The sequence below is a fragment of the Delphinapterus leucas genome, chromosome 13 (genome assembly GCF_059928025.1).
Source record: "Delphinapterus leucas isolate spDelLeu-1000000601 "Yukka" chromosome 13, BTC_Dleu_Yukka2, whole genome shotgun sequence".
NCBI lineage: Eukaryota > Metazoa > Chordata > Mammalia > Artiodactyla > Monodontidae > Delphinapterus > Delphinapterus leucas.
Genome location: NC_143141.1, coordinates 1487858 through 1506810, shown reverse-complemented (window position 1 = coordinate 1506810; position 18953 = coordinate 1487858). Strand labels below are relative to the sequence as shown.

General features: G+C 55.5%; 1 protein-coding gene across 5 annotated transcripts in view; it reads left to right on the top strand.

Annotated features, from left to right (window-relative positions):
- LIMS1 (LIM zinc finger domain containing 1) overlaps positions 1-18953 on the top strand; it is a 98426-nt gene that overhangs the window by 61355 nt on the left and 18118 nt on the right. Inside the window, exon 1 of one of the 5 annotated variants that reach the window (XM_089922523.1) lies at positions 16705-16934. The exons of 3 other annotated variants lie outside the window; for them this stretch is intronic. In XM_089922523.1, the coding sequence (XP_089778649.1) occupies positions 16756-16934 (179 nt within the window). In that variant the 5' untranslated portion in view covers positions 16705-16755. Of the gene's footprint in view, positions 1-16704; positions 16935-18953 lie in introns of those variants that run through there. One more of the 5 variants, XM_022599259.3, reaches the window with a different exon arrangement.

Genomic DNA, 18953 nt, shown 5'->3' with positions numbered 1-18953 from the left:
GCCGTCCGCCCACATCCATTGTTGACCCCTCCTCTGCCTGGTTGGTGTGGGGGCGCTGGGGTGGGGACAGCGGGCACTGGGGCTCGCGGCCGCCCCGCCCACATGCCCTCATGCTCCCAGGAGCCCCTGTCACCGTCCCCACCAGGCAGGCGGGCGTCCCGGCTCTGCTGAAGTGCGAGAGGTGCGGGGACCAGGTTTTCCATCACGGTGGCTTCTTGCTAATAGACACTCAGCACAGGGTCGCTGAGTTGCAGGAATAAATGAAGGTCCTGGTACCTTGCTGTCGGCTTCGTGGTTCCTCGTGTCCCCCTGACAGCAGCACGGCCCTGCGGGGCCCATCACACGTCCTGATGCAGAGCCACCCCGTCGAGTAGCTTCCCCGCTGTGACAGCAGCCTCGATCCGCTAGGCCGTCCAGACCTCTGGCCCCAACACCCTCCACCCTGGCCAGTCTGCCAGCCTCCTCGGGCCATTTAATGCCCTACACACCTCATGGCCACCTTCCTGGGCCAGTTATTCCCTGGACCGATTCCCAATTCACGTAACTCCTAGACTCTGATTGCTGGGTGAACAAGTGATATAAGACAGATTTCTGTCCTACAGCCTCACCTTCTTCCTGGTTACCGCTGGGCAATCTTCTTCTTTTACTGATTTTTCTATCACCCTCGTTATTATAACTATTTGAAACCTCCCCCGTCATTGGTTTTTTTCACCGCACCTGCTTTCCTGAAACCACCGAAGCTCAATGGTGTAAGATTTCTCTCCCTGTCCCCCTCGTATTTGTGCAGATAAACTTCACGTGAGGACACGTTCAGGTTTGCAGGGATGTTATGCAGCCGGTGCGCAGTTCCTCCCTTGTGGCAGTGTAACTGCTTCCCGCGCCCCCATGCGTCTTGCCCGGCCCCTCAAGGGCCCTCCTCCCCGAGCCTCTTTGACCTTTCCCCTGCCCTCGGTGATAGACGGTCCCTCAAACGCTGCGACTTTGGTCTCTTCTCAGCCGAGCCCTCGCAGCCCAGACAGAGTTTGACCCCCCCCTCCCGTCACTGGCCCACGTCACCTCATCAGTCTTGGTTCTGGTGGGGGGCAGTGACAGTAGCAGGTTCTGGTGGGGGGCAGTGACAGTAGCAGGTTCTGGTGGGGGGCAGTGACAGGAGCAGGTTCTGGTGGGGGGCAGTGACAGTAGCAGGTTCTGGTGGGGGCAGTGACAGTAGCAGGCTCTGGTGGGGGCAGTGACAGGAGCAGGTTCTGGTGGGGGCAGTGACAGTAGCAGGCTCTGGTGGGGGCAGTGACAGTAGCAGGTTCTGGTGGGGGCAGTGACAGTAGCAGGCTCTGGTGGGGGCAGTGACAGTAGCAGGCTCTGGTGGGGGCAGTGACAGTAGCAGGCTCTGGTGGGGGCAGTGACAGTAGCAGGCTCTGGTGGGGGCAGTGACAGGAGCAGGCTCTGGTGGGGGCAGTGACAGGAGCAGGTTCTGGTGGGGGCAGCGACAGTAGCAGGCTCTGGTGGGGGCAGTGACAGTAGCAGGTTCTGGTGGGGGCAGTGACAGTAGCAGGCTCTGGTGGGGGCAGTGACAGTAGCAGGCTCTGGTGGGGGGCAGTGACAGGAGCAGGCTCTGGTGGGGGGCAGTGACAGGAGCAGGCTCTGGTGGGGGCAGCGACAGTAGCAGGCTCTGGTGGGGGGCAGTGACAGGAGCAGGCTCTGGTGGGGGCAGTGACAGTAGCAGGCTCTGGTGGGGGGCAGTGACAGTAGCAGGCTCTGGTGGGGGGCAGTGACAGGAGCAGGCTCTGGTGGGGGCAGTGACAGGAGCAGGCTCTGGTGGGGGCAGTGACAGTAGCAGGCTCTGGTGGGGGGCAGTGACAGTAGCAGGCTCTGGTGGGGGCAGTGACAGGAGCAGGCTCTGGTGGGGGGCAGTGACAGGAGCAGGCTCTGGTGGGGGCAGTGACAGGAGCAGGCTCTGGTGGGGGCAGTGACAGGAGCAGGCTCTGGTGGGGGCAGTGACAGTAGCAGGTTCTGGTGGGGGCAGTGACAGTAGCAGGTTCTGGTGGGGGCAGTGACAGTAGCAGGTTCTGGTGGGGGCAGTGACAGTAGCAGGCTCTGGTGGGGGCAGTGACAGGAGCAGGTTCTGGTGGGGGCAGTGACAGTAGCAGGCTCTGGTGGGGGGCAGTGACAGTAGCAGGTTCTGGTGGGGGCAGCAACAGTAGCAGGTTCTGGTGGGGGCAGTGACAGTAGCAGGCTCTGGTGGGGGCAGTGACAGGAGCAGGTTCTGGTGGGGGCAGTGACAGTTGCAGGTTCTGGTGGGGGCAGTGACAGTAGCAGGCTCTGGTGGGGGCAGTGACAGTAGCAGGCTCTGGTGGGGGCAGTGACAGGAGCAGGCTCTGGTGGGGGCAGTGACAGGAGCAGGCTCTGGTGGGGGCAGTGACAGGAGCAGGCTCTGGTGGGGGCAGTGACAGTAGCAGGCTCTGGTGGGGGCAGTGACAGGAGCAGGCTCTGGTGGGGGCAGTGACAGGAGCAGGTTCTGGTGGGGGGCAGTGACAGTAGCAGGTTCTGGTGGGGGCAGTGACAATAGCAGGTTCTGGTGGGGGCAGTGACAGTAGCAGGTTCTGGTGGGGGCAGTGACAGTAGCAGGTTCTGGTGGGGGCAGTGACAGTAGCAGGCTCTGGTGGGGGCAGTGACAGTAGCAGGTTCTGGTGGGGGCAGTGACAGGAGCAGGTTCTGGTGGGGGCAGTGACAGTAGCAGGCTCTGGTGGGGGCAGTGACAGTAGCAGGTTCTGGTGGGGGGCAGTGACAGTAGCAGGCTCTGGTGGGGGCAGTGACAGGAGCAGGTTCTGGTGGGGGCAGTGACAGTAGCAGGCTCTGGTGGGGGCAGTGACAGGAGCAGGTTCTGGTGGGGGCAGTGACAGGAGCAGGCTCTGGTGGGGGCAGTGACAGTAGCAGGTTCTGGTGGGGGCAGTGACAGGAGCAGGCTCTGGTGGGGGCAGTGACAGGAGCAGGCTCTGGTGGGGGGCAGCGACAGTAGCAGGCTCTGGTGGGGGCAGTGACAGGAGCAGGCTCTGGTGGGGGCAGTGACAGGAGCAGGTTCTGGTGGGGGGCAGTGACAGTAGCAGGTTCTGGTGGGGGCAGTGACAATAGCAGGCTCTGGTGGGGGCAGTGACAGTAGCAGGTTCTGGTGGGGGCAGTGACAGTAGCAGGTTCTGGTGGGGGCAGTGACAGTAGCAGGCTCTGGTGGGGGCAGTGACAGTAGCAGGTTCTGGTGGGGGCAGTGACAGGAGCAGGTTCTGGTGGGGGCAGTGACAGTAGCAGGCTCTGGTGGGGGCAGTGACAGTAGCAGGTTCTGGTGGGGGCAGTGACAGGAGCAGGTTCTGGTGGGGGCAGTGACAGTAGCAGGCTCTGGTGGGGGCAGTGACAGTAGCAGGCTCTGGTGGGGGCAGTGACAGGAGCAGGTTCTGGTGGGGGCAGTGACAGTAGCAGGTTCTGGTGGGGGCAGTGACAGGAGCAGGTTCTGGTGGGGGCAGTGACAGTAGCAGGTTCTGGTGGGGGGCAGTGACAGTAGCAGGTTCTGGTGGGGGCAGTGACAATAGCAGGCTCTGGTGGGGGCAGTGACAGGAGCAGGTTCTGGTGGGGGCAGTGACAGTAGCAGGTTCTGGTGGGGGCAGTGACAGTAGCAGGCTCTGGTGGGGGGCAGTGACAGTAGCAGGCTCTGGTGGGGGGCAGTGACAGTAGCAGGCTCTGGTGGGGGCAGTGACAGGAGCAGGTTCTGGTGGGGGGCAGTGACAGTAGCAGGTTCTGGTGGGGGCAGTGACAGTAGCAGGTTCTGGTGGGGGCAGTGACAGGAGCAGGTTCTGGTGGGGGCAGTGACAGGAGCAGGTTCTGGTGGGGGCAGTGACAGGAGCAGGCTCTGGTGGGGGCAGTGACAGTAGCAGGCTCTGGTGGGGGCAGTGACAGTAGCAGGCTCTGGTGGGGGCAGTGACAGGAGCAGGTTCTGGTGGGGGCAGTGACAGGAGCAGGTTCTGGTGGGGGCAGTGACAGGAGCAGGCTCTGGTGGGGGCAGTGACAGTAGCAGGTTCTGGTGGGGGCAGTGACAGGAGCAGGTTCTGGTGGGGGCAGTGACAGTAGCAGGTTCTGGTGGGGGCAGTGACAGGAGCAGGTTCTGGTGGGGGCAGTGACAGGAGCAGGTTCTGGTGGGGGCAGTGACAGTAGCAGGTTCTGGTGGGGGCAGTGACAGGAGCAGGTTCTGGTGGGGGCAGTGACAGGAGCAGGCTCTGGTGGGGGCAGTGACAGTAGCAGGCTCTGGTGGGGGCAGTGACAGGAGCAGGCTCTGGTGGGGGCAGTGACAGTAGCAGGCTCTGGTGGGGGCAGTGACAGTAGCAGGCTCTGGTGGGGGCAGTGACAGGAGCAGGCTCTGGTGGGGGCAGTGACAGTAGCAGGCTCTGGTGGGGGCAGTGACAGTAGCAGGCTCTGGTGGGGGCAGTGACAGTTGCAGGTTCTGGTGGGGGCAGCAACAGTAGCAGGCTCTGGTGGGGGCAGTGACAGGAGCAGGTTCTGGTGGGGGCAGTGACAGTAGCAGGCTCTGGTGGGGGCAGTGACAGGAGCAGGCTCTGGTGGGGGCAGTGACAGTAGCAGGTTCTGGTGGGGGCAGTGACAGTAGCAGGTTCTGGTGGGGGCAGTGACAGTAGCAGGCTCTGGTGGGGGCAGCAACAGTAGCAGGCTCTGGTGGGGGCAGTGACAGGAGCAGGTTCTGGTGGGGGCAGTGACAGTAGCAGGCTCTGGTGGGGGCAGTGACAGTAGCAGGCTCTGGTGGGGGCAGTGACAGGAGCAGGCTCTGGTGGGGGCAGTGACAGTAGCAGGCTCTGGTGGGGGCAGTGACAGGAGCAGGCTCTGGTGGGGGCAGTGACAGGAGCAGGCTCTGGTGGGGGCAGTGACAGTAGCAGGTTCTGGTGGGGGCAGTGACAGGAGCAGGCTCTGGTGGGGGCAGTGACAGGAGCAGGTTCTGGTGGGGGCAGTGACAGGAGCAGGCTCTGGTGGGGGCAGTGACAGGAGCAGGCTCTGGTGGGGGCAGTGACAGTTGCAGGCTGTGGTGGGGGCAGCAACAGTTGCAGGTTCTGGTGGGGGCCAGTGACAGTTGCAGGCTCTGGCTGGCTGAGGCAGGAAAGAATTTTATTGGAAAGAGTTCAGATTGCTCACAGAATTGACAGAAATGGGCAGATGGAAGAGCCGGGCTCAGGGGGGGGCGGGAGGCTGGGAGACCCCCCGGCAGGCACCCTCGCTGAGGTCCCAGAGCTGGACCGAAGCATCCCGGCTGGAGCTTGGTGCTGCCGCCTAAGCTGCTTCTGTCCCTAAAGATGCCTCGTCAGCGGTGAGGTGCTGGAGCCAGGGTCTTGGGCCTGCAGGACCAGGAGGGAGCCCCAGGGGCTCAGGGTCCATGGTCCTGGACAGTCTGCTCCTGGATGGGCGGGGCCCGACCTCAGGGCGCAGGATGAAGGGAAGGGTGGTCAGGCTGCAGCAGAGCCTGTGGCCTCTTCCTCAGCTGTGAGTGTGTCAGGGGAACGCGGGTGGTCCAGAGAAACCGAGTCAGGCCGAAGAGGAGCTTCCAGAGCTGTGCATGAGCCCAGGTGCTTGAGCCCAGGTAGGTGCGTGAGCCCGGATTTAGCCTCGGGGCTCAGGACCAGTGCTCAAGCATCCAAGTCCGTGGGGAACATCAGATGGGGGAGGGAAGGTAACCTGGCTCGTGCAGGCCTCCTGAGTAAGCAGTTCACCTGGGCACCATCTACACCTGCACAGCGAGTGTGCAGACTGCCTTCTGGGTGAGGAAACGTGGACGTCGGCCCCTGAGGCTTCACGCTGTTGTCTTCCGGCCTGTGCCCAGGTGGTGACCGCACAGGTGATGCCCCGTCCCCGCCCCACTCCGTGCTGAAGGTCTGACTCAGTGTTTTTACCGCGATGGCAGCGTCATGTGTGGATTTTGTCCTTGTGAGCTGTTCTTGTTTTTCTATCCCTTCACTTTTGCCAGGATCTTACCCTTAGTAATTGCTTTGGTGGGTTTTTAAAATTTATCCTTTGAATACAGAATTCTTTTCTGTATCTGAAAGGAGAAAACCGTCCCTTGAAATAATCCTGGTCCTTTGTCTCCATGGTTTAGAGTATTCTCCTCTGTGGAGAGCTCTTAATAGAACCAAGTCCACGTGCGGTGCAGCCTCGCAGACTCATCACTGGAGGGTTAGCTGCTCTGTGACTCAGTCCACGTGGTTCTATTCATTTGTGTGCACTATTCTCAGGATTCATCTTTTGATGGACTTTCTTAGTAGACTGAGCTCTTTGAAAACTCGATTATTTTGTTCTTGCTATTTTCCCAGCTTAGTCGTGTGACCTGGGCCAGGCTAGTTCTGATGGCATTTTTGCTCTCCTTTATGCCACGACAAGAGATTGTTCTGGTTTGTGCTTTGCCGTGCTTGGTGTGGACCCGGGACGGGGTAGGTGCATGTGGCCTCCTGCACGGAAACCGCCCCCCGCCCCCCCCCCCCCGCCCATCAGCTCCATTTACGAGAGAATTGGAGCCCCGCAGTCAGGAAGGCTTATGGTTGCTTTTATATCATTTAAGTACTTAAATGTGAAAGACGCAGCGCAGGCGCTGCCCTGAGCTCCGGAGCTTCCCCTGCACAGACCTTTCCTTCCACACCTTCCTGGGAGGGTTGTGTCTGAGGCGGGAGGGAAGGGGGCAGGACAGACACGGCGCGGGGTGGGAGAGGAGGGCATGGGTGGGAGCTGACCTGGACCCCCAGCGATTTTATCACGTGACCCGCCACCCTGCCTGGTTTCACATGTAGGTGTGGGTGTTTCCAGCTGCTGAGTGAGCCCCGTGCCTGTTACTGGATCCGGGCCCTGGGGTCTGAGCATGGCCTCGTGCCTCGATCTGGGTCCAATCAGGAGGAGAAACCCACACAGTGATTAGAAGGAGGAAGGTTCACTGCAACAATGAAGTTCCTAACTCTAACGGGCTTGGAAAGAGGGGCTGCAGGGGGGAGCCCACTGGGCGCGGGGCTGGGGGCCCAGGGCCGGGAAGAAGGGGCAGGATCTGAGCCCGCAGAGGGAGCCAGGAGGCGGCCGGTGGGATGTCTGCCTGGCCCAGCGCCCGGACCGGGTCGGAGCAGAGACCCGAGTGATGCTGCTGAGGGGCCGGCGGGCCTGCCTGAGGTCGGGTCGGGTCGGGCGTGACCACTGCTCCTGCAGATACGCAGACGCCCTGCCCCTGAGAAAAGCCAGGGGACTGGCCGAGAGCTTTCTCCCTCAGCCTGCAGAACGGCGTTCAGAAACCCAGTTCACCCAGTGCGGGGAGGGGTGCCGGGCGGACCAGAAGAGGGGGACACGCGGGACACACATGGGCCCACGGAGAGACGCCAGCCGGTGCCGGACACCACTGTTTTGCCCCTCACATCCTCCGACGGTCCCGCAGGGGCATCTAAGGCTCGGCAGCTGAAACAGGTCCGGCCTTGCTGTGCACACCTTGTGAAATTTGAAGTGAATGAAAGAAAAGAAAGCTTTTTTTTTTTTTTTTTTTTTTTTTGCAGTACGCAGGCCTCTCACTGTTGCGGCCTCTCCCGTTGCGGAGCACAGGCTCCGGACGCGCAGGCTCAGCGGCCATGGCTCACGGGCCCAGCCGCTCCGCGGCATGTGGGATCCTCCCGGACCGGGGCACGAACCCGCGTTCCCTGCATCGGCAGGCGGACTCCCAACCACTGCGCCACCAGGGAAGCCCAAGAAAGCTTTTTAAAGTTATCCAAAAAACCCCATTTTTCAGTTCCTGCACTTTATCTTTTCTGATATTTTTCAAATGTTGCTTAATGTGCTAAAACATACATGAAAACATGTTCTTTGTTTAAAAGAAAAGCAGTGAGACAGGTAGATTAAAATTTGAAAGGGTTGTTTTCACTTGAATCAAATGTTTCTTTCTGTCCTTTGTCCTGAAATTCTCACGGTTTTTTTCCTTGAGGAGGGCAGACCTCACAATTAGCTCAGGGTCAGGAGATAACTGGTCTGGCTTCCTCCCCGCAAGGTCTGCTGAAGGTCAGCTTTCAGGGAGCCGTCCCGGCTGAGTCAGAACTAAAATAAGGACCTAACGGAGAGCCAGAAAGCAAGTGGCGGCGGTGGCCACCGTGGCGGTAAAAGGGCTCGTGGACACCCTGCAGGGATTTCCTCGTAAACAGGGCTTTCTCTGGAGTCCACACTCCTGCTAAAAATGCTGCCCTTTTGTGTTTGAAATATGAGACCCTCTCAAGTTTGTCTCTTTTGGTCAGGACACAATAGATCCCTTAAAAAGGATGTTTCGGGGTGAGACGGTGTGTTTGTGGATCACAGTATGAGTTCCCGGGAGAAGTGACCTGAGAGTGGAGGGCTGCTCCAGGGGCGTTTTCCCACGGAGACGGCTAAACACGCAGAGAAAACGGCCCAGCCTGTAAGAGGAATTCTGAGCGTGTTCTTCAAGCTGACCAAACCCTGCTTGTTTGAGTGACCGTGGGGACCCAGTGGGAGGGAACCTGGGAGCCCAGTTCCAGATTCCAGCCGTGATGACAGTTCGGGGGGTGGGGGCAGTTTCTTTACTGAGGGGATGAAACCAGGCTGAGGTGGTGAGTGAGACCCTTAGATGGAGTCATGCAGTCCTGGGGGAGGGCGGCAGTCTGCCCACCTGCTGGCCCATCCCGTCCCCTGCGACTTCACACAGGGCTGGTCCAGCTGTTGGGAGATGGGGGAGCACGATGGGGCCGGTGGCGGAGTGTGTCCGTGCGGCGCCGGTCCCTCTGCAGGGTGGAGCAGGGTTAGATCTTCCCAAATCCCACGGCTCCCGGGCCGCCGGTCAGCACAGGCGGAATGTCAGAGGAGCTTCACAGGAGGATCTGAGCACCGGGCGGGCCTCAGAAGGCTGGAAGCTCCGGGAAGGCTCGGGAGAAAGGGCCTGGAGTGTCCCTGTCCTCTTGGATGGTGTCCTCAGTGCTAGGAATATTTGATCGTCACCAGTAAAGGCGATTGTAAACAACCACGTGGCAACAGCCCTCTCAAGTGTGTGTGGATCTTCACAAGAAAGGGGATAGGGTATTTATTATCAGGCTCTCTGCACACACGGAGGTCTGGGGACATCCCTCTGGCTTATCCACGAGTTAACTCAAATTTTACGCCTGTTTGTGGCCTACCAGGCATACGCCGTACACCTGCTTTAGTTATTAAAGAAAAGTGCACACTGACCAGAAGTAAAGTCCTTCTTCATATAAAGACATAAAGGCTTCCCCAGACCTCCGTGTGTGGCAGGAACATGGTGAGTCTTCTCTGCCTTTTGTACACTTTCTGTAACAAGCTGCACCATGTTTGGGCCGACGGGGTCGGGGAGTCCAGCCCACCCCACAAGCCGTGCAGTCGGGCCCTCCTGTCCCGGTGCCCCATGTGCCTGCACGCGGGGCTGCCCGCTGCACACATCATTCGCCAATTTTCTGCTATTAAAGATTTTGCCTTTTGCTCCTGTCGGTGGAAATAATCAATAAACAATCTAGAATAGGAATAGAAAAGAGTTTGGGGCGTTTTTCTGAGCCAAACTGAGAGGACTCTAGCCCGGAAGACAGCCTCTCAGGTAACTCTGAGGAACTGCTCTGGAGAAGCAGGGTTTTCAGCACAGTTTTATATTTCGTCAGAACAAAGAACATTAAACAAGCCAGGGATGCACTCCTTCAAGGTTTAAAAACAACAGACCAGCACGCACGCAGTGAGTCAGCGTGGCCTTGGCCCCTGAGGAGGGAGGCTTAACATCCGAGGAGGACCAGCGCTGTCGTCCCGGGAAGGGAGGCGTTTCATCTTTATATTAACAAGGACGTTCTTTACTTCTGGTCACCGTGCACTTTTCTTTAATAATGAAAGCAGACATACGGCGTATGCTCGATAGGCCACACACGGGCATGAAGTTTGAGTTAACTTGTGTATAAGCCAGAGTGACTTCCCCAGACCTCCGTGTGTGGAGACGCCTTCCACGCTTCCCCGTCCCCCTGCTTCCCCGGCTGGGCCTGCACAGCAGGTGACAGGTGTGCAGCTCCCTCATTTCCACTTGGTTGGAGGAGGTGTGCAGCCGAGTCTCTTCACTCTGGCCCGTCACGGTGGATGATTTCCTTCTCTGCAGCCAGGATCTGGGAACAGTTTAACGGATGGGGCAGACGTCATGGTAGCAGCAATGCCCTGTCCCTCCCGTCCGTTGGAGGGAACGGGGCATTTGTGCTGGACGGGGATGTGGGAAGGACCTTTCCAGCACCAGTATCTTTACTGCATGTCACGATTGTTTTGTTTTAATAGGAGAGGAAAATCAGAGTAGGTTTTCCGTTTGAGTGAAATAGAGAAACAGTGAAAATAGCTGGTTTGCCATCCCCATACTCCGAACGCCCCGGGTTCCTGTGGATAGAGGTTGGAGAAGCTCCTGCCAGGCTCCGGGGTCACATCCACAGAGCGACTGCCTGTGTGACAGGGGCAGCATTAACAACACGTTTCCTGTGTCAGGGCCCGCTTTTTACAGGCAGTCGGTCAACATGTTCAGCCACGTAGATGAGGACCTACTGTAGAGCACAGCAAACTCTACTCAGTACTTTGTAATGACCTATATGGGAAAAGAATCGGAAAAACAGTGGATCTATGTATATGAATAACTGATTCACTTTGCTGTACCCCTGAAGCTAACACAACGTTGTAAATCAGCGATACTCCAATAAAAAATTTTTTAAAAACGTAGATGAAATATTTGGTAGTGATGCATGTAATTCACTTGTTGCTATTTGAGGGAATTTGAATTTAAAAGGTACCAGTTATTAAAAAGTTGCGTTTTTGACTTTGCCAGCCGTGCTCGGGCTTACACTCAGTGTTTGAGCTGGTGGAAACAGCTGCCCTATCTTGGTCCGCCGCCTCTGAGCAGGTTGTTCGCCTTGGGCAGGGTGTCTCCCCAGGGGCGGAATTTGTTCTGGCTGAAATCATGGCGTTAGCTGGGTTGAGGGACTTGAAGCCTTCGGTGCAGGCCTCAGGAGTGGTCAGCTCAACAGCAGATGTGCTGCGTGTGGTTTGGCATCTAACACGCACTCAGGCACACTCAGCCGGGGTCCCAGATCCTGCCTGCTCTGGTCTGAATGTTTGCGCACCCGCTCAATTCACGTACAGAAGTCCTAACCCGCGATGTGGTGTTAAGAGGGGATGAGGGGCTTTCCTGGTGGCGCAGTGGTGGAGAGTCCGCCTGCCAATGCAGGGGATGCGGGTTCGTGCCCCGGTCCGGGAGGATCCCACGTGCCACGGAGTGGCTGGGCCCGTGAGCCATGGCCACTGAGCCTGCGCATCCGGAGCCTGTGCTCCGCAATGGGAGAGGCCACAGCAGTGAGAGGCCCGCGTACCGAAAAATAAAAGGGGGGGGGGATGAGGTCGGGGGGCGGGGTGAAGGTCTCGTGAACTGGATGCACGGGGCCCCTGCCCCTGCGCTGTGTGTGGGCTCAGCGAGGAGGTGCCGGCCAGGACCCAGGGGAACAGGAGAGTCCTCACCCCACACAGCCGCGCTGGTGCCTTGGTCTCGGGCTTCCAGCCACCAGGACCGTGAGACATGAATTTCTGTTGTGTATAAGCCACCTGGTCAGTGGTGTTTGGTTACAGCGGCCCTAAAGGACTGAGCCACTGCCCAGCATACAAGAAGTCTCTCCACTCTGGATGGACGTCTGGGGTCCAGGCCTGTCCTGGGGGATCCCCCGGAGATCCAGGTCAGCCTTGGTGAAGAGGAGGCCTGAGCCGCTGTTGGAAACTCGGGAGGAAGCTTTGGGAACCCAGGAGCCAGGAAACCACCTTACAGGCCCACTGTTCAGAAAACAATGGCTTTGGGATATTTTATAAAACAGCTTCCCGCCTGCTTCAAGGGCTGTTCTTCTGCGCTGTATGGCCCATAGTGATCTCAGTCAAGGGAGTCAGATGAATGTTTTTCTCATGGTTACGATCACAGTATAAAAGGATTGTTTGCATTTCTAAGAGTGACATTATTAAGTGCGAAAAATGGCTTAAAAGTAACAGAATGCCTGGCTCTGAAAACTGAGCGATGGTGTTCATTTGGCCTCAGATTACCCCTTGCCCTCTTGGAGAAATTACACGCGCCTTTGAGCTCCACTCCTCCTCATGGCTGGATGGGGACGTGAGGGACCAGCCGACTGTCCTGTGCAACCCTTTGGGCGTGTGGTGCCCTGACCGGTGGATGCCACGTAGTCATGGCTCTGCCCTCGGCTCCAGGGCCCGGGGAGAAAGGCGCTCGTCACCTGCGTGAGCAGTGGAGGGAGCACGTGCATCCCCGGGCAGCTCCTCCCACACGTGGACGCGCCTGTGTGCTGAGTGGGCGCCTCTGACGTACTAGTTAGGTCTGCAGAGTCGTGAGCACGTAGCAGAAGTTCCGTATGTTCAGATGTGACACGTGTGATGTAAGGAAGTTACTTGAGCAGTTACCTTTTAAGAAGCTGAGACCCCAGCAGAAAGGGCTGCCGAGGCCGGGCGCCCGCCCCCCACCCCCCCCCCGGGATGCCCTTGGGGCCGAGGCGACCATGCGTCCACCCCTCCCCGTCAGCCGGTGGCTCTGCAGCCTCGCCTCTCACTCCTGTGTTGTTTGAGCATGAGGGGCGCGTGGAAGGCCCAGGGACTCCCCTCTGCCCTGAGAGCTTCTCTGCGAGAACCAGCTCCTGGGACGAGGCCAGTAGGGGCAGATGTGTGATGAAGGGCCCACGGCTCTTCCAGCTCCTCCCTTCAAACCTCAGCCTGCCCCCAACCCAGCTCCCAGTTAGGCCACACATCGGTGATTAAAAAATGAAAGGAGGAAATAATGAGAGGCGGCAGAAGTGTGCGCAGGCGGAGCCCCGTCTACCCCTCCGCATCACCCGCGGTGCCCTTGTGCTGATGGGCAAAGGGCACCTGGGGCTTGGACTCCGGCGGCAGGTCGGTCTCTCCGGGGCGACTGTGTGCCCTCGTTGGCACGGTTCCAGCTGGAAGGAGAGGAAACCGGGAAAAAGGAGGGTCTCCTCCTGCTTCGCCTTCACACAGTGTTCCCGAAACAGCAGAGCTTCAAGAGCAGAGGGACGCTTTACTAAGTTTCCAGCACAGTCTGAGAAGAAGGACCTCGTGGAGGGTGTGGAACAGTTAGTAGCTGGTGGAGAGGAGGGTCGGGACGTGTTTCCTGTCCAGGCACAGCCTCTGGCAGCTCTGTCCGTGGAGAGATTGGCGAGCCTGGCTGCATTCAGGGTGCCGGGGAAACAAAACACACGACACACCAGATTTGCCCTAATCGCGACCTCAACTCTCAGCCTTGGTGATCAAGGATCAGGTTATTCTTTAGTGAGCGCTTTAGTTCATCAAAGGCACAGTTGAGATTAGTAGGACAAACACAAAGTAAATAGTAAGACACCTTACTGTTCATCCTATACATCTCTGTAGCGTTTGAATTTTTTCCCAAATAACATGTATTTACTCTTTTTCCCTTCTGTCAGTACGATGATATGGTGGAGTGACATTTCTGACTTCCTTTTTGTACCTATCTGCATATATGTGAACTTAATACATGTGCATAATAAAATTGGGACTGCACACCTATTAAACAGCTAAAATAAGTAACGATAACACCAAATGCTGGCGATGGTGTGGAGGAATTGAATCTCTCATGCTTTGCTGGTGGGCATGTGCAGCGGTATAACCACTCTAGAATAAACAGCTTGGCAGCTTCTCAAAAAACTAAACGTACCCTTCTCACACAACTCAGCAGTCTCGCCCTGGAGCACTTACCCCAGAGAAATTAAACCGTATCTTCACCCAGAAACTTACCCACAGCTGGATTCACAACAGCCCCAAACCGGAAGCTGCTGAAGTGTCCTCCAGTGGGTGATGGTTAAACACGCTGTGGCGCGTGCACACCACAGAATGCTACTCAGCAGTGAAAGAACAGGCAATCCACATGTGTGGCAGCTTGGTGGGCTTCACAGGCATTTGCTGAGTGGAAAAGGCCAGTCTCAGATGGTCACAGGCTGCGTGATTCCCTCTACGCAGCTGTCTTAGTCAGCTCGGGCTGCTGTAACAAAAATGCCATAGCTGCATGGCTTAAGGAAGGGTTTGTTTCTCAAGGTTCTGGGGCCTGGGAAACTCAAGATCAAGGCTCCAGCGGATCCTGTCTGCTGAGGGCCCACATCCTGGCTGGTGGGCGGCTGTCTCTAGCTGTCTTCTCGCCTGGGTGTCTCTGACCCCATCCTGGGGGATTAACGCCCCTCCCTCATGACCTCATTCGACCCTGCTGACACCCCACAGGGCCATCTCCAGATCCCGTTACCTTGGGATTAGGCTGTCAGTATGAATTCTGGGGACACAGAGATTCAGTCCACAGCAAAAACATTCTCTAAATTACAGTTATGTGGATGGAAAACAGACTAGTGTGTTGCTGGAGGGTGGGTGTGATCATCAGAGGGGACGTGAGAGAGGTCTTTGTGGGGCTGGAAGAGCCCCAGGTCTGGATGGGGGTGGCGGTTACACGAATCTACAAGGTGTGACAAGGTGACACAGACCTGTACACACATCGCGCTGGCGTCAGAGTCCTGGTTTTGATTGTACGTAAGATGTAGTCATTGGGAAGCTGTGTGAAGCGTACAAAGGTCTTCTCTGTACAATCTTTGTAACTTCCTGTGACTATAATTATGTCCAAATAAAAAGTTTAAAGTGTGATTGCAGGTCCTTCACATTAATTCCTTGCTGGATGAGAGACTTCATTGCGTCGTGTGTTCAGGAACCATCAGCTTCTCCGCAGTGCTGCTTTCCTGTCTAGCAGAGATGGGACTAGTCGTTATGGGGGGAATGAGATAATTGGTTATGTTTTTAGATGTGCCAACAGCAGCTGGTTGTCATGGTTTCCCAGACCAGGTAGATGGATGATTAGCCCCTTTCACTCACCAACAAGTATCTGTCACGCATCTTTGTGCCTGTGTGTGTCAGTGTATCTGTGTGTGTCTTGTGTGTCAGTGTGTGCGTGTCTATGTGTGTCTGTGTGTCAGTGTGTCTATGTGTCAGTGTGTGTCTGAGTGTGTGTGTCTGTGTGTGTCTGAGTGTGTGTGTGTGTCTGTGTGTCTCTCCACACCAGCTGTCTCCTTCCCTCTCTATTCCACACGGTCACTGTAAACAAACATTTTTTAACCACGAGGCTGTTTCTTTCCTGTTTAAAGATGGCGAGCCTCTTGCTCCATCCCCTGCAGGCTCTGGGCCGGGGCCATTCTGACCTGTACCCTGAGATCCTTAGGGTTCAGAATGAGGAGAGCATGTCTCATTTTCTGCCTCTAGCCCCATTTTGTATGCACTACCCAGCCTTTCTAGATAACCTGTTTTGCTCCCCAGTAATTACGTGTAACCGTTTTCCCACAGAGAGTTAGCATCTCGTCTGTGGGATCAGACCACCTGGGTTTAAATCTCGACTCCACCACCTACTTACTGGTTATCCAGCCTCTTTGTGCCCTGGTTTCCCCACCTGTACCTCCTGGGAACACGGCAGTGAGCACCTAGGAGCACTGTTTACAGTTCTGGCCGTCATGCTGCGGACGTCTCAGACGCGTTTTGTCTGTTTGCTGGTGATTTCATGGCCCTTCTGTCTCTCGTGTGACCTGCTCTGTCAGTCAGTGTGCCTTTCACCTGCTCCCTAGGTTTTCTTTTCTTCTTTTTGATTGATTAGAGCACTAAATATTTTTTTTGAAAGAAAAATACCACTCAATATAATTTCAGCATCTTATATAACCATGTAGGTTTAAATGTTTTTTTAATTTGTACAAAATTATTTTCTTGACGTTTTAAAATTGAAGTTTAGTTGTACAATATTGTTTAAGTTACAGGTGTACAATATAGTGAGTCACCATTTTTAAAGGTTCTACTCCATTTATAGTTATTAGAAGATATTGGCTGTATTCCCTGTGCTGTGCGGTATAGCCTTGTAGCTTGTTTGTTTTATACGTAGTAGTCTGTGTCTCTTAACCCCCTGCCCCTGCCTCCCCTCCCCCCTTCCCTCTCCCCACTGGAAACCACTAGTCTGTTCTCTGCATCTGTGGGTCTGCTTGCTTTTCGTTGTGTTCACTAGTCTGCTGTATTTGTTAGATTCCCACCTGCTCCCCCTGGTCTGGCGGGAGGCACAGGGGTGCCAGGAGGTCGGTTCGGAGAGATTGGGCCCCTTTCACTGCCCCAGGACCCGTGTCCTCATCACTTCACTGCCGACCCTGGCGCACGGGAGCCGACAGCGCTGCAAGGAGCACAGCGAGCCTGCAGCGCATCCTTTATCCTTTATCTTCTAAACGCGATAAACACCCAGAAGGACTGGCTGCCTTGGTTACAGGCTCAGCTGGGGCCAAACGGAAGGAGTTGTAACTGGACGCCGGCTCTTCCCCTGCTGAGCCTGGGACTGAGCTGTCACTGCGCCAGAGTCACAGAGCAGGGTTCATGCCTGCACCCCCTGCACAGCTGTTCCATCCCCCCTGAGGGCGGCCGGGCTGCCGCACAGCTGGTCCCGTGTGTGCGGGGAAAGTTCCTGGAGCTTCCAGACGCTCAGCGAATCCACACCGTCTCCGCACAACTGCCTTGCCCGGAGCTCTTAATGTGAAGGGGCCGGTGCGACCCTGGAGCCGCTGACGTGTGGGAGCGGAGAGGGGAGTGACCGGGACGCCGCCTGGGTGTCCGTGCCTCCGTCCTGGCCAGTCCAGTCCCCCGTTCCGCTCCGCGATGGCACTCCCGGGCCCGCGCCCCGCTGCCATCCCGGAGGGCGAGGAGGTACCCCCGGTGGCCTGTAACGGGGAACACCGGGCGCCCTGCGGCCAGGATGAGAGGGCCGTGTCCAGGCTGCAGCGCAGGCACAGCGACGTCAGGGTCTACAAGGAGTTTTGTGACTTCTACATCAAATCGTGAGTGCCCCTCCCAGCCCTCTCCTGGGGCTCGGGTTCCCTGCCTTGGGCTTTGACATCACCCCACCTTCAGTGGGGCCTCCCGGGGTGGAGCGGGTGTCCAGGACGAAATGCAGAAACGGAGGAGGAGAGCGCTGTCTTCTCGCTGCCCATGCAGCGCTGAGGTCTCCCTGTTGGGAGCTGGGAGTGCCCGGGGCCTCCAGGGAGTCATTAGCCAGAAGGAGCATTTAACGGCCTGATTCTCTGTTTCCACCCATCCTTACCCTGCGCTTTTGCAACAGATGTTGCTTCTCTTTACAACTCCTGAGGAGCTCTGTTTAAGACTAATTGGGCAATTATAATTACACTGTAACCAAAATACTTCATAAACGGTCAAGACGCTTTTAGGGTTTACATTTCTGCACTTCAATGCTCGAGGTTTTGTTTTGCGCGCTTCGATAAACGAGGCACTTGAACAAGGGAAAGCTCGAGGAAGTCAGGTTTTCTGTGTGTGGCTGATGTGTGGAAGCAGGTCGGCCAAAGCAATTCTGACCAGACAGTTACGAAGGCTTCTCTGTTCCCCAAGGTTTACGTTTCCCGACGCGGAAGTCCTTTTTTGAAAAATTAGCCTATTAATTACAACTAACCAAGTGACAGTTCTGTCATCCCTGACTTTTAATAAGTAGCTTCTATCATCTGTGTTAACTGTGACAGTCACTGTGGAAAGAATGTGTGTGTCAGTTTTCCATCCAGGGGATGTTGGCCATCGGGGACACTGTGCCTGCAGGGTCGGGGGTGTATGGGATCTCTCTGTATCTCCCGCTCAGTTTTGCTGTAAACCTAAAACTGCGCTAACTACAGCCCATTAAAAAACAAATACACAGTGCCAGAGGGTCAGAGACAAGAGAGGAAGGGAAATAATGTGAACAGTTGAGTAGGTGGGTGAGACTATTGGTTGGTTGGTTGTTTTCCTGGAAGTTTCCTCTAACGTTCTGTTTCTTTTCCTGCTTGTTATTAAAATGAGTACTTCTTCAAAGATACATATTACTTCATCTCTAAAACTACTTTATTTTTCCTGTGTGTGGGGAAAGGTTGTTTGTATAATGTGTCTGTTTTCTAACTATTTGAGTATTTGAACTTGAATGTAAACGGTCTATAGTGTAATGAGTATAAATAGGTCATTGATAAACATTTTGATCTTGGGACCCGTTTACATTCTTAAAGCAACATTGAGGTCTCCAAATAGCTTTTGTTTTATCAGCATTTACTGTATTAGAAAATAAAACTGAGAAAAATTTAAGTATTTATTAGTTCATTTAAAATAACAATAAGCTCATCGCACATTAATAATATTAATACATATTAATATTCATTAAGTTTTTATGAAAATTGTTTCCAAAATGAGAAAACTTGGGGGGAAGAGTGGCATTGTATTACATTTTTGAAAATCTCATTAATGTCTGTCTTGATAAAACTGTTTCACCTGCATTCATCCTTCTGCAATATGTTGTTTCACATGAAGTTTATAAAGAAAATGTGGCCTCCCACAGAGACGTGGGGAAAGGGAGGACATTTCCACCCCGAGAGGGTCACTGATCTAGGAAATCATGAGTCAGGATGTTCCAGGATTTCTTCTTTTGTAGGTCTCCTGGGGTTCTACTAAAATCATTGAGAATTTGGTGACTCTTCGAAGAAAGTTTTAAAGTAATAATAATGCTTCATATTTGAGTAGCACCTTCTGGTTTCCAAAGTGGTTTTATATACTTTTTCTTATTTCGTCCTCAAAATGGTCCTAGGCCCATGAGGGCAGCTGTGGGCTGAGCACACCTCGTTGACGGATGCCTGTGGATGCTGGCCCCCACTTTGGAGAAGGGGGGGCAACAAGCCTTTCCAGAGCTTTGATAAAACTACCGCTGTTCGTCTGGCTTATGGCAAAGCCAGGTGACGAAGGGAGTTGATGGGTTTTTCTCCCTGATCCACAGTAACTTTGCAGTGACAAAGTAGAAAATTTAATTTAGTATGAGACTCAGGTCAGGTTTG